Below are 27,707 nucleotides of genomic sequence, written 5' to 3' on the forward strand. Positions count from 1 at the left end.
GATGGGATCAGATACCATGATCTTAGTTTTTGAATGTTGAGTTTTAAGCCAGCTTTTTCATTCTCTTCTTCACTTTCATCAAGAGGCTCTTCAGTTTTTCTTCACTTTCTGCCACAAGGGTGGTGTCATCTGCATATCTGGGGTTATTGATATTTCTCCCAGCAATCTTGATTCCAGCTGGTGCTTCATCCAGTCCAGCATTTCACATGATGTACCCTGCATAGAAGTTAAATAAGCAGGGTGACAATATACAGCCTTGATGTACTCCTTTCCAATTTGGAACCAAATTTCTCTTCAAGAATCAGCGATACCAAGGAAACAGTTCATGCAAAGCTGGGCACAATAAATGACACAAATGGTATGAACATAACAGAAGCAGAAGATAGAAAGAAGAGGTGGCAAGAATACACAGAAGAACTGTACAAAAAAGATCTTAATGGCCCAGATAATCACAATGGTGTGATCACTTACCTAGAGCCAGACATCCTGGAATGCGAAGTCAAGTGGGCCTTAGAAAGCATCACTATGAACAAAGCTAGTGGAGGTGATGGAATTCCAGTGGAGCTATTTCAAATCCTAAAAGATGATGCTGTGAAAGTGCTGCACTCATTATGTCAGCAAATTTGGAAAACTCAGCAGTGGCCATAGGACTGGAAAAGGTCAATTTTCATCCCGAACCCAAAGAAAGGCAATGCCAAAGAATGCTCAAACTACCACACAATTGCACTCATCTCACATGCTAGCAAAGTAATGTTTAAAATTCTCCAAGTGAGACTTCTACAGTACATGAACCAAGAACTTCCAGCTGTTCAAGCTGGATTTAGAAAAGGCAGAGGAACCAGAGATCAAATTACCAACATCCGCTGGATCATCAAAAAAGCAAGAGTTCCAGAAAAACATCTACTTCTGCTTTATTGACTATGCCAAAGCCTTTGACTTTGTGGATCACAACAAATTGTGGAAAATTCTGAAAGAGATGGGAATACCAGACCACCTTACCTGCCTCCTGAGAAATCTGTATGCAGGTCAAGAAGCAACAGTTAGAATCAGACATGGAACACTGTCCCTTTAAATTTGCTCAATGAGGGTAATTCTATCCTTACCACTGGATATAGTTTTTTCTCTCCCTTATAGGTAATATAAAGCATTATTCTTTCTATGAGACTATCCAAACCAATGTATTACTAACCTGGCAGGCTACAGTCCATGGGGTTGCAAAGAGTCAGGCATGACTGACCAACTATCACTCAATCTTAATTCAAAGATAAGAATTCTATCCTCCTCCACCATCTAGAGCTGGTCACAAGCAGGTGTCCAGCCTTCAGGAAGGAGGATGTGGTCAGCTTCTTCTTTCCTTGCTCATCTCTGCTCCTATTTAATACCTGCTGGCTTTTACTCTTCTACGAACAGAGGAGTAAGGAGGGGAGGAGAAGAAAGGAACTGTTACTTGGCTGGGATAGTTGTAAGATGTCATCACATTTTCTGGGACTGACAAAGGTGTCTTCCAGATGCTTTCATGTATTCTTGGGCAGCCTCCTTGCTGGCTCTTGCAACATGAGCAGGTGTCACTCATTTGGTGACAGATCTAACTCCCCATTCAGATCTGGCTCTCCTGAGGCCCCCTCCAAACTCCCTTTCTCTCTTGGAATCCCAGTTTATCCTCCACTCACATCCCAGGCGTCCTCTGAGCAGGACTTAAAGTGGCTATAGGATGGTTCTCTCTTGTGTGGCCCCGGCTGGTCAATAGAAACACTCGTGCCCACTTGGCTCCAATAAATTGAATGCAGACCAATCCTAATTACAGCACTCTTCACCGTTGCCAAAGATGCTCACCAGTCCCTCTCTCCTGATCTTTAAGACTTCCAGGGCTAGAGTCAAGTCAGACATCAGCCCCCTGTCCCCACCGCCACCAACCCTCAGCTGTAGGGAACGGTTCATGGGTGGCCTATTGAAGCCCTCCCTTCCCTACCCTTGATCCTTTGATGGGAATCACAGCACAGCTCTCACCAAGAAAATACTCCTCATGGAATCCTCCCTCTGTTTCCACTTCTAGACACTTTCATTTACTCCTTTGGGTGAGGTGTTGAGCCTCATGAAACTGGTCTTTGTTATTTGATTGAAATTCTGCCTCTTGGCACCTTACTTTGGAATTTCACATCTATTATATTTTGGTGCCTCGAATGAAATTTGAATTTAGCATCTGGATAGGCCAGTGAAAACTGAATCGAGTCAACTTCCTTTTTTCATACCTTCAACATTAATGCCTACTCAACCAAGACAATTGCCTTTTCCAGGCAAGGCTGTCCCTGTGGGAGTTGTAAGGAATACTACACTCATTAGGGAAGTACAGCTCACTGGTCCCCCGAGTTTTCTAAAGAAGAAATGTGTAATTTAAAATATCTGATCAGGAAAGCCCCAATTTGTGGGTTATAATAAAGAACTTTGTGGTTTTGATTTAAAACTTTGAAGATTTGTGAATTTGGTGGGGAGTATATTTGGATTAAAGTCTCAAAACAGCAATACGTAGGGATAGGAAAGTGACTAAAATTTCTACAGTAACAAATATTATTTTTAAAAAATTTTATCCATAAGGCAAAATCACAAATGACCCAAATATTTACATTACTAAACTATGTACTACTACATTTCTTTGTGAATTTGCGGGGCACTGGAATTAAAGCAAACATTAAAATATTATGAAATCAAGAAAAAATAAGCTTGGGATTATATGCCTTCAATTTCCAGATTCATAAAGGATCAATGTCAAAGTTTAAGTTGGCAGTGTTTACACTCCCTGTAAAGAGTCTATATATGGTTCTAGGCCCTTGTTTCACAGAAGGATGCAGGTACCAGGCAGAGTGGTTAAGGTACTGGCCTTAAGAGCCAATGGATTTATATCATTGTGGGTTTGAACCCCACTTCTGCTACAAGTGGATCTGCTTTTCAGGCTTCCCTGATGGCTCAGATGGTAAAAAAAAAAATCTGCCTGTAATGCAGGAGACCTAGGTTTGATCCCTGGGTTGGGAAGATCCCCTGGAGAAGGGAATGGCTACCCACTCCAGTATTCTTGCCTGGAAAATTCCATGAACTGAGGAGCCTGACAGGCTGCAGTCCATGGGGTTGCAAAGAGTCGGACACGACTGAGTGTCTAACACAACGCACACTTCACAGAAAGATAAAGTATACAGTCAAGAGGTAGAGTTAAAAAGAACCATCTGTCTCCAAAATTATTCAGTTAAAATTTGTGACTTAGTTATGGAAGCAAGTCCTAAAAGAAGAAAAATCTCTTGCTCCAGAAGTAAAATTGTCTACTAGAGAAACATACTTACTTCTATGTAGAAGACTGGCATTGTTGTGTTATTTCATTCAACAGAAGAACTTCCTGCCTAGTGAGAGAGAGCTGTGAAAAACCATGAATGCTCCAACTGGCCACCTTTCCAGAATAGACTATTCCTCTGGAACCAAGACCAGCAAAAATCACTGTTATGCACATCACTCAAGTCCAAACTAGGTGTAAGGACTAACCTTACAACCTGTGCAACATTCCACGTGTGCCAGAGGAAGGCCCCTTTATATGTGAAAGTGTTTTGTGTGCCACTTCCTCAAGGTGAGTGGTGAAGTAACGCTAAGGAACTTGGATAAATAATTTGGGGTGAGGAAAATGTCACCATATCACTGCATTCATCTTAGGCCTATTTTCTAGTGGAATATAACAATTTTGGTGAATTAACGAGCTGATATTGCTCTCTGATATTGTGTGAGAGAAGTGTGGTACATTGTTCAGCTTGAAAATTTTCTACCTGTGTTATTATACACATTTTCATATTAATAGAGAAAATTACCATTAAAAGCAATTTTGAATGAATTACAGTCACCTAGCTTTTGTTGTAATTTCTTCTTCATCTCTAATCCAGTATGGGCTCCTTTAGATTTCAAAACCAGATTACTTATATTGCAGATTCCACAGAGAAAATAAGAATAGAAAAGAGAGAATGTGACTAAACATCTTATTGGTTACATTAAACCAAGAGCACGTGGAACTTGACAGAAATAAAACAGAGAATTGTCATTATCATTAAAAGCAGTACACGTCACATCTTAACTGGGCAACAGCCTGATGATGAGTTGAGCTCTTCTGCTTAGGTGGCACCAATATTCACATCAAAAATTGGTAGTGCTATACAAGTCAAGAAGATTTTTACCAGCATTTCTGGATTAAAAGTATCAGTCACTTCCAGAAACAGAAAATATCTCAGAAGGTTGAGAAAGAGGTCAAGAAGTGAAGACATGGTTCTTTACCCAGCGTGACCTGCAGGGCAAGGGCGCCACACACCTTCCCCTCTCCACATTCACACCAGGGAGGTGCCAGCTCTGTCTGCTTTCCTACCTGATGACACAGAGGCCTCCCTGCCCTTGTTCCCTCAGCTCCTCACCTCCACCAGGAGCTGCACTATTTAAACACGGGAAATGGAGCTTTCCCTTCAGATGAACCTAGGCCCTGACCTGCTTACAACAGGCCTGACTATGCCAAGATCGCCCCCATGCCCACCCACTTAGTAACCCTGCAACAGACTGGAGGGATAGGTGGAGACTTATTCATTTTTTACACTCATTAATTCACCCAGTCATTCAATTCAGCAACTATATATTGAGTCCCTGCCATGTGCCACACGCTGTGCTGGGCACTGAGGGAACAAATGCTCTCATGAATGCAATTACAGTGGATAACGTGAAAGAGAGTAAACGAGCACATAAATATATCGTATGACCAGCGGAAGGAAGTGCTATGGAGAATAATTAAGTAAAATAAAGGAATACTGAGATGGAGATGGGACTTCTCTTTAGTATAAAGCAGTCAGAGAAGAACTCCCTGGCAAGGTGGCATCTGAGCAGAGCATGGGACCCGTCTACACACCACCTGTCTCATCCTCAGCCAGCTGCTCCTCCTCAGCTGCCACAGCAGGTGACGGGCCCCGTGGTTCCCCACAGCCCATGGTTTCCCAGCCACAGGCCTAGAACATGGCTTCTCTCCCCAAACTCAGCCGAAAAGCCAAACTGCAAGGCCTTGTTTCTTGAGCATCTGCCAGTGGGGCCAAATGATGCCATCCAGAAACGCAGAGCCTTTAATTCCCCTGAATGAACTTTGACCAGTGGCAGACAGGAAACTGGAGGATACCAGGCAGATAAGCCCTCTCCCTTGCTCCCTCTGATGGACTATTTGGCTGCACGGTTTTGCCATACAGCCAACTAGAGTCAATCTGTGTGATCAAGCCCGCTTACTGGGTGCTATGGACTGGATCATGTTCTCCAAAAAGATAAGTGGAAGTCTCCCATGAATGTGACCTTATTTGGAAACAGGGTCTTTGCAGATGCAGTCAAGTCAAGCTGAGGTTATTAGGGTGGATCCCATTCTAATGCAACTGATGTCTTTGTAAGAAGAAGAAAAGACAGAGATGCACAGAATATGGTCATGTGCTGGTGGAATCAGAAATTGGAACGCTGCATCTATAAGACAAGAACATCGAGGATTGCCAGCCAACACCAGAAACTTACAGGTTTCAGATGGCTGGTGGCCCTGCCAACATCCTTGATTTTGGATGATTAGCCTTCAGAACTGTGAAACTATCTATTTCTGCTGTTTTACAGGGTCCAGTTTGTGGTACTTTGTTACAGCAGCTCTGGGAAACTAATACACGGAGTGACCAGCTATGTTGGATTGTATCTCCCAAATAAAGCACTAACAGTCCTTGCCTGCGACTCTGTTTTCCAGAGAAACGTGACTATGACAATCAGAGACCTGAACAAAGTGAAGGGTGATATTTGAGAGGTTATTTGAGGACAGAGATTATAGTAGAGAGAAGAGTTGATGCAAAGGCTCTGAAGTGGCAATGTGTTAGAGGAACAAGAAGAAAGCTAGTGGGTTTGGGGAGTAAATAAGGGGAAGGGTATCAAGGGATAAACTCAAAGAGGGAGCCAAAGACACCATCCCTGGAACTTTATAGGCCATAGAAAGGACTTAGGCTTTTTTTAAAAACAGTATATAATTGAGCTGTAATTTACATTTAGATAGTAAAATTAACAAATCATAAGAGTATAATTTTATGAATTTTTTTATGTACTGCTATGGTCTGAATATATCTCCCCCTACCCCCCAGAACACATATGTTAAAATAACTCCCAAGGTGATGGTACTAGGAGGTGGAGCCTTTGGGAAGTGCTTAGGTCATGAAGGCAGATATTTAATTTATAAAAGAGGTCCAAAAATCTGTGCAGGAGACACAAGAAACATGGGTTCAATCCCTGGGTCAAAAAAATCCCCTGGTGAAAGAAATGGCAACCCAGTATTCTTGCCTGGGAAATTTCATGGACAGGGTAGCCTGGTGGGCTGCAGTCCATGGAGTCACAAAGAGCTGGGCACCACTGAGCAACTGAGCGCACGCGCGCACTCACACACACACACACGCACACACACACAAGCGGTCCAGAACAGTTCCCTTGTCACCTTCTTCCTTGTGAGGATACACCAAGAAGTCTGTAATCCAGAAGAGGGCAGTCGCCATGTTTGTACTCTGATCGCAGACATACAGCCTCCAGAACTGTGAGAAATAAATTCCCATTAATAATTGGGTTGGCCAAAACATTCATTTGGGTTGTCTGTAGTAGTATACCAAAAATCCAAATGAACTTTTTGGCCAACCCAATATAAGCTACCCAGTCTCTGGTGCCTTGTTAGCCCCAGATGGGCTAAGATACATGTGTTAACTTTGTGTGACCATCCATATCAAAATGTGGAATATTTCTATCACCCCAGAGAATTCCCTCCTGTCTTCCAGTCAATACAACTTACCAGTCCTGAGGGAATGACTATTCTCATTTTTATCGCTGTAGACTTGGTCGACCTGCTTTTGAATATTAAATAAATGGAATATAGTGTATACTACTTTTGCTTGAAATAATACTTTTGAGGTTCATCCAAATTAATATATATATATATGACTTATTTTATTTCTGGGTAATATTTCATTTCCTGGATATATCACAATTTGTTACATATTCTCCTGCTGATAAATATTTGGGTTATTTGCAGTTTAGGTCTGTATTGAATGAAACTGCTAAGGATATTTATGTACTTTTTTTTTTAACGTATCCAATCATTTCTCTTGGTCTAAACCCAAGAGTGTACTTTCTGGGTTAATAGGGGTAGGTTGATATGAACTTTATTAATTTTACAAAGTGACTGCACCAACTTCACACTCCTGCCAGTGATGCGTGATAGTCCCCGTTACCCCATATCCTCACCAACACTTAGATTGTCGATCTCATTTTAGCCTTGTCTGGTGTGTGTGTAAAGTTATTTAATCATGGTTTTAGCATGCTATGTCCCGACAACAAAGGATAAGCTTCTTTTCTTTTTTTTTTTTTAATTTTTATTTTATTTTTAAACTTTACAAAATTGTATTAGTTTTGCCAAATATCAAAATGAATCCGCCACAGGTATACATTCTTTTCATCTGCTCATTGATCGCTTAGACATCTTCTTTCTTGAAGTACTTGTTCACAGCCTTTTGTCCATATTTTATGTTTCTGTTAAGGCCGTATCCCATTTCCAAAGTCTGTATTGGTTATCTATTGAAGCATAACGAATTACTCTAAAACTCAACAGCTAAAACAAAAAACACTTATTATCTCACATCATCTGTGAGGAACCTGACACAGCTCAGTTGAGCTCTGCTTCAGGGCCTCAGGTGGCCAATGAACTGTTAGCTGGGTTGTAGTCATCACCAGGATTGACTGGGGCCAAATATTACACTTTTTTTTTTAGGCCATGCTGTGCAGCATGTGGGATCTTACTTCCTCGAGCAGAGATCGAGCCCACGCCCCCTGCCTTGAGTGCCCAAGTCTTAACCACTGGACCGCCAGGGAAGTCCCGAGACTGCACTTCTAAACTCACTCACTTGAGCCTCATTGTGAGTTTATGTATGATTTTTGTTAGGCTGGTAAAATATTGAAAAGCTTAAAGACACCCACCACTCTCACTGACCTCTTGGTGCCCAGGATCTTAGGTTGAAACAGCACACTAAAGGAGTAGATAGTGGGAAAGAGAGACTAAGCTCCCCCAATTGGTTGTGGGAGGAGGGCAAGGAAAGAGGGTTAGTAATCTAAAAATACTCAGGCTCAAAGAAATGTAACGGTTTGAAATGAGTCACTTTTATCAAGCTCCCACTATCTCACTAGCAGTTTAAAAGAATAACAGCAAAGTGTTTCTAGTCTTCTATACATGGTCATTTGATCCAGCAATTTCACCTGTGGAAATTTATATCAAAATTAGAATCCACAATGTAGAAAAAATTGTGTACAAAGATGCCACTGAAGCACCATTTATTAGAAGTCTAAATTGTGGAACTATTAAAGAAAATACCTATTCCCTCAAAAGAATTCCCTCAAATTAAAAGTAGTCATTGTAAGCACTTAAGTAGTAATGTTATAGGAAATGCTGAAATTGTAATGTTAGGTGGAAAATGATGAAAATTATTACAATGTGATGTTATTTATTTATGCACAGAGGAACAGATTGGAAAGGAAAAGTATAGTACATGAGTTAGAATTAATAGGGTAATTCCCCCCACTTCCCAAATTTTCTGTTTATTTTTAAAATTTCAGACTCTAAAAATAACAATTGCCATCCCTATTTTAAACATTGAATTTGATGAAATAAAAGCAAATTACCTTATTTTTCCTTGATTTATTTATTTTCCTCAGCTTTCTCATTTAAAAACATTCAAACCCACAGAAAAGTTGGGAGACTAGAACAGAAATGCCTGTATATTCTTCACCTGGATTTACCAACTGTCACCCCATTTGTTTTTTTCTCTCTTTGTAAATATGCACACATACTTTCAACCATTTGAGAGTAAGTGGCAGACACTTTAACACCAGGGTCCTAAATACTATCACAAGGATCATCTCAGAGCAATGACATTCTTCTACCCTCTACAATTACTACATTTGAGAAATGTAACATTGTTACATCCTATTATCCAATGTAAAGTTTATATTCAAATTTCCCTGCTGCTGCTGCTTCAGTCGTGTCCGACTCGGTGCGACCCCTTAGACGGCAGCCCACCAGGCTCTCCATCCCTGGAATTCTCCAGGCAAGAGTCATTTTTGTCTTTTGCTTGTTTGTCTCTGTTTTTTAACAAGATTCAAATAAGGGTCACAAATTGCATTTAGTTGTTATTCATCTTTAGGTTATTTTGATCTAAAACAGCCCCCTCAACAGTGATTTTTTTTTTAATTCTTTCATGGCATTGGCTACTCTAAAGACTCTAAGCCAGTCAATTTGCATAACATCCTTCAATTTAGATGTGTCTGACTCTTTCCTCATGATTAGAAATGACTTGAATTTCTTGGCTATACTCAGCAATCTTCTTTTTCATGGAAAAATTTTACTCTTTCTCATGTCCTGTGAAAATAGGAAAATCTTTAATGTGCTTGTTAAAGAGATCAAGCTGAGATTTTGTTTGGGTGTAGTATTTGTTGCACTCAGGTACGTATATCTGAATTTCATAATTTTGTCCTCCAGAAAATAGTAACTAAGAACAAGCAGCTTAAGAAATCCGAGCACTTGGGAGACACTATAAGTAAACTCTAAGTCCCGCAGCAGAAAGAAGGGGTCCGTCTGCCTTTTAACCACCCATGTGCTAAGTCACTTCAGTTGTGTCCAACTCTTTGCAACCCCATGGACTATAGCCCACCAGGCTTCTCTGTCCATGGGATTCTCCAGGCAAGAATACTGGAGTGGGTTGCCATGCCCTCCTCCAAGGGATCTTCCCCACCCAGGAATCAAACCTGTGTCTCATGTCTCCAGCATTGGCAGGCAGGTTCTTTACCACTAGCACCACCTGGGAAGCCCCTTAACCACCCATGGCTAATCTATATAAAGGGAATGTTTCCTATTCTTTATTTCCTTATATTTGCCAGGTAGGTCTGTAAACCAAGCAGGGAGTCAGTTGGTCATAAATTTAAAGATGCTAGGGCACAGTCCTGGAAGATAAAATCATTTGCTTAGCCACTGTTCAAGTGGTAACAGTGCGTGTGCCTTCAACAGTGTTTTTAGAACTTTCAAGTCCTGAAAATACCTGACTTCTGAACTAAGCAACCAGAATCTAGGCAGAGGAAAGACTAAATTTTCTTTATAAGTTTGCGTGTTACAGCTGCCAATAAATCACACAAATTCATATACATAAGGGTCATAGCAAAGATGTTGAGTTCATGATAAGTTCCTCTTACTTGAGACTTAGAAGTCTGGGACCAACTGTTAGAAAAGGCCTTCTGAATGCATCCAAGGCATTGGCTTAACCCCAGGGATGACAAAATTTTTTGAACCCGTGCCATCACTCTTACCTCATTTGCTTGTAACGGCTACTGATAATTAATCACAGTATTCTTTCCTATTAGCCTGGACATTACCCCAGAAAACTTCCCAGCACAGCACTACAAGCAAATTAGTAATAATTTGAAGTCAACACATAAGATAAATCTTTACAACACTTAAGAAGAATTCTTTTGAAATCCCATCTAGTTTTTGGCTTCTCAACTTCGGCAAGAACCTGGAACAATGTTTCTTATGAGTGACCTACAGATAACTGACAAACTTGCAATCAGAGCATGTTGACAAGGTGATCTAACAAGGAAAGGAAAGGAGAGTGTATTAGTTAGGGTTGACTATTTGCTGTGACATATTGGCCTCAAACTGTATAATAGCTGAATCACAATAGAAGTTTATTTCTTGCTCATGAAATAATCCAGATTGGTTCCAGCTTCAGGGGATGGGAGTGTGTGAGCTTCATTCTATGGTATGATTCCATTTATAGGACATTCTGGGAAAGGTTAAACTAGAAAGACAGAAAACAGATCCAAGATTGCTAAGAGCTGAGTATAACTGGGGATTCCTTGACTACAAAAGAAATGTTTGAGATAATGATCCTATTCTATATCTTGAGTATGATAGTAGTCATACAACTTTATGTTGTATGAACTGAACACTAAAAACTGTGCATTAAAAAAGATGATTTTAAAATTGTATACAAACATATACTTGGCCTTGCCACACAGCATGTGGAATCTTAATTCCCTGACCAGGAATCTAACCAAGTCCCTTGCATTGGAAGCACATAGACTTAACCACTGGACCACCGGGGAAGTCCCTGTTTCTAGACTTTGATTGTGCAGGCATGGGTGTCCCAACCACTGCATTGTTAACTGGTCAACTTTGTATTAATTCTAGAAAATAGGGGAAAAAAATTGTTTACTGAATCAACTTTGGCTAACCTAATCAGCTATTTGAGTAATAAGTGTATATTTGAGCCAAGCGTATGGAAATGGTGTAAACTGAGGAAAATGAAGGTGAATATATGGGCAAAGTAAACACTTAAAAAAACACAAAGGCTTGTTTCTTTTTTTAAGACATTTTTATTGAGGCATAGTTGATGTACAATATTTACAATATTATATTAGTTTCAGATGTATTACATAGTTTTTCAAATTTTCAAATTTTATATATATATTTTCAAATTTTATATATTTCAAAATTTATATAGGCAGTGCTGGCCCACTGGCAGGCACAGCCGGGTCCTGAGGTCTGGCTGCAGGGCCCAGTGGCCCCACAGCTGGTGACAGGCTGGTTCCTGACATAGCTGCCTGCAGGGTCTGGGGTGCCCCAAAGCTTGCATTAATCTACAGGTGAGTGGGGCCAGATCCCACGGCAGCTATCTAAAGGGCCCAGAGTGTCTCAAGGCTGGTGTTGGCCTGCTGGTAGAGGGGCCAGGGCCCAGCCAGACCCAGAGCTGGTGCTGAACTTCTGGCAGGCTGTGGGGCTGTGGTTGTCCTGGGGCTGGGGTCTGAGTGCTGGTAGTCGAGGCTGGTTTTGAGGAGGCTTGCTGGTGGGCAGGGCCAGGACCCAGGGAACATGGGGGCTGACATCTGCCAGCTGGAGGGTGGAACTGGTTCCCAGGGTCTCTGGCTGCAGGGTTCTGGGGGTCCTGGGTTTAGTGCCTGCATGCTGGTGTGTGTGGCTGCGTCTTGTGCCCTCTGGTGGGCAGGGCCATGTCCAGGTGCGGCTGTGGGCTCAGCCTGTCTGTTGGTAGAGGGGGCTGTCTCATCATCTGATTGCTTGGCCTGAGGTGTCTCTCAATGCTGGTGTCCCCAGGTTGGTGAGCAGTGAGGCTAGTAAGCTAGAGGGAGGGCTCCAAAGTGATGGCTGCCTGCCCCAGTGTCCATGTGGTCTGTACCTTTTAAGAATGGAGTCTCTATTTCCCATAGCCTTCTGAGTTTCCCAAAAGCAAGCTCTAATGGGCGGGGGAGGGGGGGGCTGGCGGAGAGAGGGGCGAAGTGGGACTCAGACCCTAACTCCTTAGGAAGAACCTCTGCAATTATAACTACTCTCTGTAATTGTAATTATGGGTGGTCCACCTAGAGCTATGAGTCAACTGTGCCACAACTCCGTCCCACCTACCCATCTCACTGTGGTTCTTTCTTTACACCTTTAGTTGTAGAAGATCTTTTCTGGTAGGTTCCAGTCTTCTTAATCAGGAGTTTTTCTGTTAATAGTTGTAATTCTGATGTGCCCATGAGAGGAGGTGAGCTCAGGATCTTTCTATATCACCATCTTGGGAACTCACCAAAGTCTTGTTTCCAACATAATTCCACCTTCTTCTTAATGAGTGTGCCATCTACACATCCATCTGTCTTCATTTCCTAAATCTCAGGGGCAGGTTGTCCATTTTGTTCCTTTGCTACCAGATTGAATTTTTTCCAAAAATTTTATAAATGCCTTATAAATTATGCCAATTTAAAAATAGAGGCTAAAAATCATTATAATGTGATGAAATATTCTCTAATGACCTATTATTAATCACAATTACGATACTCTAGATTGTAATATACACATTTATTTAATAACAGAAAAATAGCATCATAGTTTTATTTCTAGATCACTAAAAGAATGTTCATTTAACAGTTAAACTCCAGCCCTTCAAGGGATCTTAAAATAAATGTATATTTAACATGATTATGACCTTGTCTGAATTTATCCATTACATTATGGTTTTTATTATATGACTTGAGCAGCCAGTTCACATGTAACAAGTTTTTTTTTTTTTTTCTTATGGAAATAAACAATCACCCAAAGACAGAAAGGTATTAAAAGCACGGGATAGTCATCCATCAGACTTTATCTGCCCCATGTCCTACCTTCCTAGCTCAGTATTTAGTCAGCAAGATCACAGTTCCCTGAGGAAGGCCATTGTCCTACAAGGACTCAAGGTTATGTGATGGTCTCTCACAGGGCAGCCTGCTGAGCTTCCCAGCCAGACTTTGTGTCTCTGGGCTTTCTAAAAAGTTAAAACTTAAAATACACTGTGGATTTCAGAGGTCTCTACTGTGGTCTTCAAACTAGAGCTTGTGCAGGAATTGTGGGAATAGAGTATGTTAGACAGTTTCAAGGGGAGTGATTTCCAGCCTCTCAGAGTCTAATACAGAATTCTTCTGCTTAAATCTGATCTGCCTGAACACTTAACGCTTGATCAAGGCATTGTGCCTAGTCTACCCAAGCTCGTCACTCCCAGTCACCTCTATCCTACTTCCTAAAATAAGGCAGACCTCTCACCCATCTGGAGTCCTGCCAGCAGGCCTGATTTCAGGCTGTGAGTGCCTACAGGGACACTGCCTTGATCAAAGCACTGGTTTGTGTCCCAGCTGTGTGATTGCAAGAAAGAAGAGATAAACATTCCATGATTATCTGCTGATCAGTATTACATTTTCAAGTCTCTAGAACATGTATCAGAAGTGCGTTAGTGTTTTATATCTTCTTGTACAGTCATCCAGACTCATAAGAGAAAATTTGTGATAAGCTACTGCATAAACATAATTTGACACTGTATATTCATTTCTTACTTGGATGCATTTCCTGCTTGTCCTTCTTGCTTAGCCACTTTCTACCAGTTTATTCTACCCTATGATGTACTTGTTAGATATCAGCTTAACAAGAATATTTGTGGATTCTACTGTAAACAGTCATTAATATGATTTTCATAAATTCAACATGTAAAAATACCCAATCATTTGTTTTTGCTGTCAATTTCCACAGAATCTTGTCATATTTTAGCAATAAGTGATACATATCTATTAATATATGGACTAATTAAAAAGGAAAAAGGCTCCATCCATCTCATTAAGAGTTATAGTTCCAGTAGCATTTTACTTATTATGATAACCAGTATCAATTTTAATAATGCATTTATGTCATTATATTTAGTTGCTTACAATAAAGGTAATGATAATTTAATCCAGAAGAAAGAGTTAACACTTGGCTTTACCATTTCAGGAAGCAAATATTTTAAATTTCAGCATATACATAATTTTTGTTGCAGGAAAGTATGATAAAATGATTCACTTTTTAAACTTTCAAATATCAAAAAATTCAGTGGGTAAAGTAGACATACAAGTTCAAGGGGAAACAAGAAATGTAAATTTTCCTAATGTTGAAAAAGAGACTTCATATTTTTATTGAGATATAATTGACATATAACATATTAGGTTGAAGTGTACAACATAATGACTTGATGTTTGCATATGTTGTGAGCTGATCACCACAACAAATCTAGCTAACATCACCATACATAGTTAGAAATTTTTTCTTTTGTTCAGAACTTTTAAGATCTACTCTTTTAGCAACTTCCAAATATGCAGCACAGTATATTAAATAGAGTCACCATCAGTTCGGTTCAGTTCAGTCACTCAGTCGTGTCCGACTCTTTGTGACCCCATGAATCGCAGCACGCCAGGCCTCCCTGTCCATCACCAACTCCCGGAGTTCACTGAGACTCACGTCCATCGAGTCAGTGATGCCATCCAGCCATCTCATCCTCTGTCGTCCCCTTCTCCTCCTGCCCCCAATCCCTCCCAGCATCAGAGTCTTTTCCAATGAGTCAACTCTTCGCATGAGGTGGCCAAAGTACTGGAGTTTCAGCTTTAGCATCATTCCTTCCAATACATTATATTCTCATGACTTATTTCATAACTGGAAGTTTGTACCTTGTGATCAATCTCATACATTTTGTCTTACCCTGGCTCCCCATCTCTGGCAACCACCAATCTGTTCTCTGTATCTATGAGTTCAGGTTTTTTTGAGATTCCACATAAAAGTGAGATTTTACAGTGTTTGTCCTTTTCTCTGACTTTTATCACTTAGCATAATGCCCTCAAGGTCCATCCATGTGTCATAAATGGCATGTTCATATGGTTTTAGGAGTAGTGACAGTGCATATAAAATTGCTTTGGTATTCAGATTATATTATCTACTTTAAAAAGAGTTGTTAAGTCTCAGTGCAGGCCATACCCAAGTATGCCATGATGGCACATTGATTATTTTGAATTATATTGTTTGAGAAACAGTTGGTACAAGAACACTCTGACCCTCCTTCTCTCTGTCTCCCTGGAAGCAGGAAATAAATCTCTCCTGTGAAATGTGCCCTCCCTGCCTCTGGAGGTAGAGACACAGCCTTATGGCTAGAGATAGGGAATTCAGAGCTGAGAAGCCTGTACAAACAAACCTTGTTGCTTTTTTGCTAATTTATTACCCCAAACCCAAACTCTGTTTAGATTCTTCACTGATTAAGAATCCAAGCCTAAATTCCTTTGTTCTGTCCACTCCTTACAAATTTGTTGTTTCTTTGTCTAAAAAGTATCAAAGCTGCCTGCTTTGGTCACTTTTTAGGTCCTGTTTCTGTAAGATTCCATTTGTATGAGTGAAATCTGTTTTTTTTTTTTTTTTAATTCTCCTGTTAATCTGTCTTATGTCAATTTAGTTACTAGATTAGTCAAAAAAAAAAAAATCAAGATGAGTAGCAAGGAAATTTCCCTCTTTCCAACAGAGTGGAGCAATAAATAGGTTTTTCAGGATGGGGAACACATGTATACCTGTGGCGGATTCATTTTGATATTTGGCAAAACTAATACAATTATGTAAAGTTTAAAAATAAAATAAAATTAAAAAAAAAAGCCTCAGTATTATAATAGGACTACAGCCTTTACTACTATATAAATTTAAGAGGAAAACTTTCAGATGTTAACATAAAATGTTTGAGAAGGCACAGGGTTTTTGAAAACTATTTTAGGGAGTATATAAGCCAAAAAATTCACTACTCTAATGAAATAAAATCAATGTGCCCAGTGTTCTGTTCCCAGATCTATTGTAAAATCAAGCATTTCTTTCAATTTCTTCATTTGTCTTTATTTCTCTAAATATAAAATGGAAATAATAACTCTCCTTCTGGTCAGAGATGTCTGCAGAATTCTTGCCAAAAAAAAATCCCCTGTGTAATAAAAAGTCACATTGCTTGTTAATTTACTTGTAAACTACTGACAGATTAGAAATAAAAACATTTACTACCTTGTTCTTTTTTAATATTTGTTAGAAGTTATTGCAGAAGAATCTGAAAATAAATGACCATCCACTATCCAAGAGTTCTAACAAGAAAGATAATTCAGAATCTCAGAGCTGGACTTCCCTCATAGCGCAGTGGATAAGCATCTACCTGCCAATGCAGGGGACACGGTTTCGATCCCTGGTCCAGGAAGATCCCACATGCCTCAGGGCAACTAAGCTCGTGTGCCTCAACTACTGAGCCATGCTCTAGAGCTGGTGAGTTGCAACCACCAAGATCGTGTGCCTCAACTACTGAGCCATGCTCTAGAGCTGGTGAGTTGCAACCACCAAGATCGTGTGCCACAATTTCTGAAGCCTAGAGAAGCCACCGCAATGAATAGCCTGAGCTCTACAAGGAAGAGTAGAGCCCACTCCCTGCAACTGGAGAAAGCCCAGGCAACAGCAAAGACCCAGCACAGCCAAAAATTAGTTAATTAAAAACAAGAATCTCAGCGCTTTAGGACAACAGTTTCTAACTTCATCTTTTAAAAAGCCTATTCCCTTTATTGTCTTAACATGACTATATTTTACATAAATACACACATCTTTTGAAAACAACAAAAATATGAGACAAGCAGATATAAGAATTTTTAAAAGTTTGTATTCCTAAATCTCCTCTTTTGATGAGAGTTTTTAATAGTCTTCTGTAAGTTTATAGATATACAATTTGCCCATATTTCAGTTTCTGTTCTCATTACTGAGTGATACTAACCTTGGTTCCTTCACTAAAGAAAAGGAATACCTGTGGCGGATTCATTTTGATATTTGGCAAAACTAATACAATTATGTAAAGTTTAAAAATAAAATAAAATTTAAAAAAGGAATATTTTATTCATACATTTAACAAAAAATTTTATTCAGGATTTCTCATGGATTTAGCCTGTGCTAAATCACTGGGTAGGGCAGTGATATTGCTGCATATGGGAATGTAAACTGTGCAGGATTGGGGGTGAAAGAGGAGATTAATACAATATCTTGGAACTTATATAGTCTGGAAGCAGATCTGGACATTCTGGAAAGAAATTGAACGGCTGTATAGCTATTTATATCAGTCACTAGACATCTTTAAGTGACTATTAACACTAAACATTTCTGGGAGTAATTATCCAGGTGGTGAAGACAACCGCAGAAATAGAACAAAGGGAAAAAAATGTCACGTGAAATCTGGCCTAAGTCAAAAATCCAATCTCTGCTTAATGATGATGGTGTTTGAGCTCACATTTGCAACACAACACAACACAATATCTTAGTTATGCAGTAAAAGTAAAAATGTTAGTTGCTGCTGGCATCAGCCAGCATTGGACTAAATAACTTCTGGCATTACTTCCAACAGGCTTGCATGGGAAGGCTACACTCTGAGCACAGAATTAAGAGAATTCAGTTACGTAATTGGTGATTGTTTACTGGCGTCAGAGTCTTTCCCCACCAGTAGATAAAACCACTAATCCAGCCAAGAATTAGAATATCCTTGCTTCTGATGGGAAACACTTTCCATCTTTCAGGGGTGACAGTGAAGGGTAGGACAGGGCAGAAAAAAAGGTTGCTAACCATCTAGGCATAACTTGACAGTCTTTGGACAAGTTCATTAATCTTTGGCACCTCCAGCAGAGGGCAGGCAGGTATAGGGAAAAGAGAAGAAACAGACCTTTCTCGGTTTCTTTTACTGGTGTCCTAGCCTTGAGCAGGAGGGTGAGACCATAAAAATGAATGTGGGAACTAAAACTGCAAAGCCACCTTCACTACCTATACGTTAATATTCACAATATGACTTTTCTATGACCTTTAACATTTTTGTCAGAACATTTAAACTTTCTCACTATCAGTTATAAATGTATGGGGAAATGAAATAATAGTAAAGGTAGTATTTATTTAGTATATTATGATGTGAAACATTAGATACATTGAGAGTTAAAGTGTTTCATTTCGATGTTAAAAAAAGATTATCAAGAACACAGTGCTTACCTGCTTGTTGTAGAACTGACAATAAGAAACAAGTGTCTTTTCTGTTTCGGCTCATCTCTAAATTCGAATCAGCCTGCAGCATGGCATCCTTTGCACTTTCAGTATCAGTACCATCAAGAGTTCCCTGAACAGCAACTCTGGAAAGATAGGTTACACACTGTTTCAACCACTAGCCTCACCTCAGGTACCAAACCAATTGCCTTGAATGTGTTTGGATTTACAAGTCTCCACCCAGCCCTGCCCAGACGCCACCTGCTGACTCCCAGCCCAACCACCCAAGACTAACTTCTCTGCAACTGACCCTTCACACCCCAAGGGCTCAAACCCTTGGGGAACTCACTGGACTGAACTCATTTAGGTAGCTGCCACCTGCCTGTCAAGTTTCTATTGAACTCAGCTTTTTTCTTTTTTTTAAATCAAAATAAAGTTTCCTCTCAAGACATTTTTTTGTGGGGACTTTGACATACAAATTTGGATAGAAATATCAGAAGAAATAGCTGGCCAACCAGAAATGCCTGTGTCTGTAGAGTAGAATTTGGGGGTGGGGGTAAGGGGATAGAACAGGCAGGAGATGTTTTTTTTGTTATGAGCCATGACTTTTTAATTATTTACTTCTATTTACATCTATTACTTTGCTACAAACAAAAATTCAAAAGGGAAATAAAAAGGCAGGTTTATTTCCTCTGAAATAGGGTAACAATATTTGATTAAATTAGATCAGTAATTGTGGAGCACTTATTATATGCCAAGTGTTGTGCTGGGCATGAGGAAAACAAATCGGAACAGAATGAACCTGCCTGGAAACAGGCCGCAGTGACCTGAATCCTTCAAGTGGCCTCTTAGTGGCCTCGTGGAATGAAATCCAATGTACTGCTTCTAACTCTTATAGTCAGAATAACAATTCGGGCAAGGTATGTATGCAAAGTCAGTGTCTCAGGAAAAAACGTGAAAGATTCCGTTGACGATATCCAAGAACTAAGGGATGTGTTTCCAAGCCCAAATTTATTTATAGCTCAGATTCACTGAGAAGTTCTAGTGTTACTCAGTAGAGTCTCCTGACAATTACTCTCTTGATGATGAGTAAGTTTTCCTTGGCATTTATTAAGTTCTTGCTGTGCTCATATCCTGCTAGTTTTAATTCTCTCATAGAAAATGGAACATTTATCTTGCCAAAATAATGCTTAATTGAATATATGCCTGCCCATTGCAGCAAACAGAAAGGAAAGGCTTATGTTATTATGACTACATACTACTATAATTCTTTAGTATTTAATACCAACAAATTCTGAGAACTTGAGACATATACTGATGTGTAATGGCTTTTTAAATATTTTAAACAGTTCTAAAATATTAAAATATGTTTCTCACATAAGAGAAACAGAATCTCTAGAGGAGTTTTGGGTCAAATCTCACTTCAACTTTTATGTATTTATCAGCCCCTCTTTTTTGCAGCCCTTCTCATGTGGCCCCACATTAGCATCACCTGGAGCTTCTAAAAAACCAGCACCCTGGACACACCCCAGTGAGATTCTGATTTACTCAGTTGTGGGAGGAGCCTGGTCATGTGCATCTGTTTAATATGTCCAGAGATGGTTCTAATTTGTAATTAGGGTTGAGCACTATCGCCTATCACTTCGAGTGGCTCTCGAAGTGTGGTCCCTGGGCCAGCAGCATCAGCACCATCTAGGAAATAGTTACAAATGCAAATTCTCAGGCCCATTCCACCCCAGTGAATCCAGATTCTGGGGTGGAGCCCAGTAATCTGCATTTTAACAAGCCCTCCAGGTGACTTTCGCACAGTCAAGTTTGATCCATTAGACTCAAAAGAATATTAAAAACCAGAATGCCAGGAGAATGGAGTTAGGAATGAGAGAGCATAGAGCTAGGTGGGCTTTCTTCCTGGGGGGTAGGAAGCTCTGTTGTAGCCTGGGTGCAAGTGCCGGCCTTGCTGATGAAGACACTTTTCTTAATAATAAGCTGACCCAGTGCTGATCACACCTTGGAGAAGTGAGTCACACTAGCAAACTAGCCTGAACCTGTTATACTTTTTTGTATCAGATGAGGGAGATTCTTGGGGAGAGAAAAGGAATGTTCATTGGAAGGACTGATGTTGAAGCTGAAACTCCAATACTTTGGCCACCTGGTGTGAAGAACTGACTCACTGGAAGAGACCCTGATGCTAGGAAAGATCAAAGACAGAAGGAGAAGGGGACGACAGAGGTTGGATGGCATCACCAACTCAATGGACATGGGTTTGAGCAGGCTTCAGGAGTTGGTGATGGACAGGGAAGCCTGGCATGCTGCAGTCCATGGGGTCACAAAGAGTCAGACAAGACTGAGCAACTGAACTGAACTAGAAGTCTTTTGAGGCAAAGATAAGGTCATTCATCTCATCCCTGGATTGCACTTGCAGAATAAACAAATGCTGAGTTTCTGATCATTTTATAGGGTTTCCAGCCTTCCAATGAGGTGCTCCAAGAGCTGCCTTGATAAGTCCCTTTTGGACAGTATTTTAAATTCTTCTCATTACCAAGGAGCACATGGTGAGGTTCCACCATGCAGTTTTTGCTAAAATAATAACTGTGGTAACTCAATATAAATGAAAGCAGGTAGTTCGACTCCTGCTGAGTGGACCCAGTACCTTGGAAATGGGACAATTTCTTCCTTCACGTGGCCTCAAGATGAGGATTACACATATTTATTGGAAGATTAAGGTCACACTGATTATTTTTAAGTGGATCTCCAATCTTGGAGAGAACCTAATTTAGTTGTTGGAGTTAATTAACATCTCTAACCATCTCAGAAGATTGTATTAGCAGGGACATTTGGAGTTGAGTTTAGAATCTAGAGCATCAGTGCTCAGCGTATTCTTAAGATAGGGAAGACAGCTGCTCAATCCATCCATCATGATTAATATGGTGAGTGCTATACTCATTATAATCAAAATCTACAGAGGAAATATTCTTCTGGAAATGTCAGAGGCTCATTAAAGCTGGTTATGAGCAGGAGAAAGTAAGGGCAGGACTCTACCTGGATAGTTTGCCAGCAAATTTTAAACTAAATGTAATATTTAATCCTGTTGTGTCCTTCTGGGACTGTACAGATAGGGCCAATCATAGGTCTGGGGAACTGGCCACAGAATTATTTGTCACTTTAATGATTTTAGCCCAGTAGGTTTTCCCAGCTGGAGTTGGCAAGCGAGAGAACTAGATTTCCTTAAGGCAGGAATGAGTAACATTTAACACAAGGAAGCCTCCCTATTCAGGGTAATATCATTGTCATGATAAATTGGGAAATATGCTCTTAAACATCTTCTGTAACAAGTTTATCAAATTTACATAGACCATTATTTACTTATTTAATAAATAAGTGCTTTTTTACTTTATTTTTTTATTGAAGGATAATTGCTTTACAGAATTTTGTTGTTTTCTGTCAAACCTCAACATGAATCGGCCATAGGTATACATATATCCCCTCCCTGTTGAACCTCCCTCCCCGTCCCACCTGCCCAGGTTGATACAGAGCTCCTATTTGAATTTATTAGCCATACAGCAAATTCCCGTTGGCTATCTATTTTACATATGGTAATGTAAGTTTCCATGTTACTCTTTCCATACATCTCACCCTCTCCTCCCCTCTCCCCATGTCCATAGTCTATTCTCTATGTCTGTTTCTCCATTGCTGCCCTGTAAGTAAATTTTTCAGAACCATTTTTCTAGATTCTGTATATATGCATTAGAATAAGATATTTATCTCTCTCTTTCTGACTTACTTAACTCTGTATAATACATTCTAGGTTCATTCAGTTCATTAAAACTGACTCAAAGGTGTTCCTTTTTATGGCTGAGTAATATTCCACTGTGTATATGTACCACAACTTCTTTATCCATTCATCTGTTGATGGGCATCTAGGTTGCTTCCAAGTTCTAGCTATTGTAAATAATGCTACAATGAACAATGGGATACATGTGTCTTTTTCGATCCTGGTTTCCTCAGGGTATATGCCTAGGAGTGGGATTGCTGGGTCATGCTGGGATAGTGGTTTTATCCCTAGTTTTAAAAGGAATCTCCACTAAAGTCAGGAACAAGACAAGGGTGCCCACTTTCACCATTACTATTCAACATAGTTTTGGAAGTTTTGGCCACAGCAATCAGAGCAGAAAAAGAAATAAAAGGAATCCAAATTGGAAAAGAAGTAAAACTCTCACTATTTGCAGATGACATGATCCTCTACATAGAAAACCCTAAAGACTCCACCAGAAAATTACTAGAACTAATCAGTGATTATAGTAAAGTTGCAGAATATAAAATCAACACACAGAAATCCCTTGCATTCCTATACACTAATAATGAGAAAACAGAAAGAGAAATTAAGGAAACAATTCCATTCACCATTGCAACGGAAAGAATAAAATACTTAGGAATATATCTACCTAAAGAAACTAAAGACCTATATATAGAAAACTATAAAACACTGGTGAAAGAAATCAAAGAGGATACTAATAGATGGAGAAATATACCGTGTTCATGGATTGGAAGAATCAATATAGTGAAAATGAAAATGCAATTTATAGATTCAATGTAATCCCTATCAAGCTACCAACGGTATTCTTCACAGAGCTAGAACAAATAATTTCACAATTTGTATGGAAATACAAAAAACCTCGAATAGCCAAAGCTATCTTGAGAAAGAAGAATGGAACTGGAGGAATCAACCTACCTGACTTCAGGCTCTACTACAAAGCCACAGTTATCGAGACGTACTGGCACAAAGACAGAAATATAGATCAATGGAACAAAATAGAAAGCCCAGAGATTAATCCACGCACATATGGACACCTTATCTTTGACAAAGGAGGCAAGAATATACAATGGAGAAAAGACAATCTCTTTAACAAGTGGTGCTGGGAAATCTGGTCAACCACTTGTAAAAGAATGAAACTAGAACACTTTCTAACACCATACACAAAAATAAACTCAAAATGGATTAAAGATCTCAATGTAAGACCAGAAACTATAAAACTCCTAGAGGAGAACATAGGCAAAACACTCTCTGACATACATCACAGCAGGATCCTCTATGACCCACCTCCCAGAATATTGGAAATAAAAGCAAAAATAAACAAATGGGACCTAATTAACCTTAAAAGCTTCTGCACATCAAAGGAAACTATTAGCAAGGTGAAAAGACAGCCTTCAGAATGGGAGAAGATAATAGCAAATGAAGCAACTGACAAACAACTAATCTCGAGAATATACAAGCAACTCCTACAGCTCAACTCCAGAAAAATAAATGACCCAATCAAAAAATGGGCCAAAGAACTAAATAGACATTTCTCCAAAGAAGACATACAGATGGCTAACAAACACATGAAAAGATGCTCAACATCACTCATTATCAGAGAAATGCAAATCAAAACCACTATGAGGTACCATTTCACACCAGTCAGAATGGCTGCGATCCAAAAGTCTACAAGTAATAAATGCTGGAGAGGGTGTGGAGAAAAGGGAACCCTCTTACACTGTTGGTGGGAATGCAAACTAGTACAGCCACTATGGAGAACAGTGTGGAGATTCCTTAAAAAACTGGAAATAGGACTGCCTTATGACCCAGCAATCCCACTGCTGGGCATACACACCGAGGAAACCAGAAGGGAAAGAGACACGTGTACCCCAATGTTCACCGCAGCACTGTTTATAATAGCCAGGACATGGAAGCAACCTAGATGTCCATCAGCAGATGAATGGATAAGAAAGCTGTGGTACATATACACAATGGAGTACTACTCAGCCATTAAAAAGAACACATTTGAATCAGTTCTAATGAGGTGGATGAAACTGGAATCTATTATACAGAGTGAAGTAAGCCAGAAAGAAAAACACCAATACAGTATACTAACACATATATATGGAATTTAGAAAGATGGTAACAACAACCCTGTGTACGAGACAGCAAAAGAGACACTGATGTATAGAACAGTCTTATGGACTCTGTGGGAGAGGGAGAGGGTGGGAAGATTTGGGGGAATGGCATTGAAACATGTGTAATATCTTGTATGAAACGAGTTGCCAGTCCAGGTTCGATGCACGATACTGGATGCTTGGGGCTGGTGCACTGGGACGACCCAGAGGGATGGTGTGGGGAGGGAGGAGGGAGGAGGGTTCAGGATGGGGAGCGTATGTATACCTGTGGCGGATTCGTTTTGATGTTTGGCAAAACTACTACAGCGTTTCAGGTTTAAAAATAAAATAAAATTTAAAAAAATAAATAAATAAAAGGAATTTCCATACCATCTTCCATAGTGGCTATATCAATTTACATTCCTACCAACAGTGCAAGAGCATTCCCTTTCCTCCACAGAGTCTCCAGCATTTATTGTTTGTAGACTTTTTGATGACGGCCATTCTGACCGGTGTGAGGTGATAACTCACTGTAATTTTGATTTGCATTTCTCTAATAATGAGCAATGTTGATCATCTTTTCATGTGTTTGTTAGCCATATGTATGTCTTCTTTGGAGAAATGTCTGTTCAGGTCTTTTTCCCACTTTTTGATTGAGTTCTTTGTTTTTCTGGTATTGAGTTGTATGAGCTGCTTGTATATTTTGGAAATTAATCCTTTGTCAGTTGTTTCATTTTCTATTATTTTTTCCCATCCTGAGGGTTGTCTTTTCACTTTGCTTACAGTTTCCTTTGCTGTGCAAGAGCTTTTAAGTTTAATCAGGTCCCACTTGTTTACTTTCATTTTAATTTCCGTTACTCTGAAGTAAATGGCAACCCACTCCAGTGTTCTTGCCTGGAGAATCCCAGGGATGGCGGAGCCTGGTGGACTGCCATCTATGGGGTCGCACAGAGTGGGACACGACTGAAGTGACTTAGCAGCAGCAGCAGGAGGTGGGTCATAGAGGATCTTGCTTTGATTTATGTCTTCAAGTGTTCTGCCTAAGTTTTCCTCTAAGAGTTTTATAGTTTCTGGTCTTACATTTAAGTCTTTAATCCATTTTGAGTTTATCTTTGTGTATGGTGTTAGGAAGTGTTCTAATTTCATTCTTTTACATGTAGCTGTCCAGTTTTCCCAGCACCATTTATTGAAGAGGCTTTCTTTGCCGCATTGTATATTCTTGCCTCCTTTGTCAAATATAAGGTACCCATAGGTGCATGGGTTTCTTTCTGGGCTTTCTGTCTTGTTCCATTGGTCTATGTTACTGTTTTTGTGCCAGTACCATATTGTCTTGATGACTATAGCTTTGTAGTATAATCTGAAGTCAGGAAAGTTGATTCCTCCAGCTCCATTCTTCTTTTTCAAGACTGCTTTGGCTATTCGGGGTCTTTTGTGTTTCCATATGAATTGTGAAATTTTTTGTTCTAGTTCTGTGAAAAATGTCATTGGTAATTTGATAGGGATCACATTGAATTTGTAGATTGCATTTGGTAGTATAGTCATTTTCACAATATCAATTCTTCCTACCCAGGAACATGGACTGTCTCTCCATCTGTTTATGTTGTCTTTGAGTTCTTTCATTAGTGTCTTATAATTTTCTATGTACAATTCTTTTTTTTCCTTAGGTAAATTTATTCCTACATATTTAATTCTAAGTAAGTACTTTTAGTAGAGAAACTCAGAAAAATGCTAACTGGGGTAGAGATATTGGAATAAATTAGGATATATTACATAACATGAATTTTTTATTGGTTGCTACAAACATCACCACTTTTTCCTCTCCTTTATATATTATTTATATTTGAAGGTATGTAATATTCTAGAAAAGTTTCATATATACAAGGATATTTAAATGTCATGAATATATCATCTTGTAGATATTGAGAAACTCCACAGGACTCCTTATGAAAGTCACTGACTGGAAGAATTTTAAGACTACAAAAAAATAAAAGAAAATAATAGAATTAAATCTACTCTTTATATAGAAATGTGAAGAATGTTATACATAGTTGGAATGTATAAATGGGAAGAAATAGATCAGTAATATATTAAATCCTAATATGTCAATCATCCTATGTGATCATATTAAAGCATATTATGATCATCACATGCTTTCCTCGACAATAACCTCTCAAGCAGATAATTAGAGCAGCTAAGTCAAAATGGATCACAGTCAATGATATTATTTTTATTTTTTTGGCTCACCGGGTCTTAGTTGTAGCACACAGGAACTTTGATCTTCCCTAAGACATGTGGAATCTTTAGTTGTGGCATGTGGGATCTAGTTCCCTGACCAGGGATCAACCCCTGGCCCCCTGCACTGGGGAGGACCATGGAGTCTTAGCAACTGGACCACCAGCAAAGTCCCAGTGATATTCTATAATAATGCCTTTTATCAACAGTTTAGGCTATTATGTTGAATTTTATATCACTAAAAAATGAAAATTAGAACATGCTAAAAACCTATTTGTGATGGGTAATATATTAGTTATTTCTTAATTAACTAATTCCCAATATGGCTGCTCACTCCTTGAGCCAGCAAAGAGAGTCTCTTGAACAGGTCAACTACAAAATGAAGTCTCACATAACATCACATAGGAGGAGGAGCAGCATCCATCACTTCTGCCATATTCTGTTGGTTAGAAGAAAATCCTAGATCCCATCTACACTCAAGGAGAGGGGGGTTAATCAAAAGCTTGAACACCAGAAGCAGGATCATGGAGGCAGAGGGGTGGGGGGAAGAGAGATACTGTAGAGACTGTCCAACACAGGTAACTTACAAAATCTGCCAGCATTTCATTTCCCCCAACTATGAAGCAGGAGCCCATGAGCCCCTAAGCCCCACGATGTGTTGTTCTGTGCATTTAAATAAATATAAGGCAGAGCCTGACAAATAATGGCCCTCAACACACAACAGTTAACACCTCTGTCCTGCTCTCTGTCCCCTTCCTCCACAGTGGGATAGAGTAGTTCTTCTTTTGTTTTCTATCTTTGCACTTTTTGTTTTGTTCCTTGATGAAATAGGATCCTAATAATGCCTGTCCAAAACACAAAATCAGGATGCTAAATTCTTGACTATTTGGCTGGTGGTGGGGTGGGGAGGGTGGCAAGGGCAGGTGTCTCTTTCGGTCTTACTACTCTGAGAATATTGCTTTGGGATGATGAAGGATACTTACCTAAAGGTAGTGCAGAGTATACTTTTCTTTTAAAAAAACTTTTATTTATTCATTTATTTTATTTTGGCTGTGCTAGGTCTTAGTTAAGGCATGTGGAATCTTTAGCTGTGGCATGTGGGATCTAGTTCCCTGAATGGAGATTA

At 39.6% G+C, this 27,707-nt stretch overlaps 1 protein-coding gene across 1 annotated transcript in view; it reads right to left on the reverse strand.

Annotated features, from left to right (window-relative positions):
* Positions 1-27,707, reverse strand: part of RAPGEF4 (Rap guanine nucleotide exchange factor 4) — a 396,657-nt gene that overhangs the window by 339,426 nt on the left and 29,524 nt on the right. Inside the window, exons 5-6 of the mRNA XM_055572210.1 lie at positions 18,449-18,585; positions 6,503-6,596 (exon numbers count right to left, since the gene is read on the reverse strand). Coding sequence (XP_055428185.1) covers positions 6,503-6,596; positions 18,449-18,585 — 231 coding nt within the window. The remainder of the gene's footprint in view (positions 1-6,502; positions 6,597-18,448; positions 18,586-27,707) is intronic.

This window comes from Bubalus kerabau, chromosome 3, assembly GCF_029407905.1.
Source record: "Bubalus kerabau isolate K-KA32 ecotype Philippines breed swamp buffalo chromosome 3, PCC_UOA_SB_1v2, whole genome shotgun sequence".
Lineage (NCBI taxonomy): Eukaryota > Metazoa > Chordata > Mammalia > Artiodactyla > Bovidae > Bubalus > Bubalus kerabau.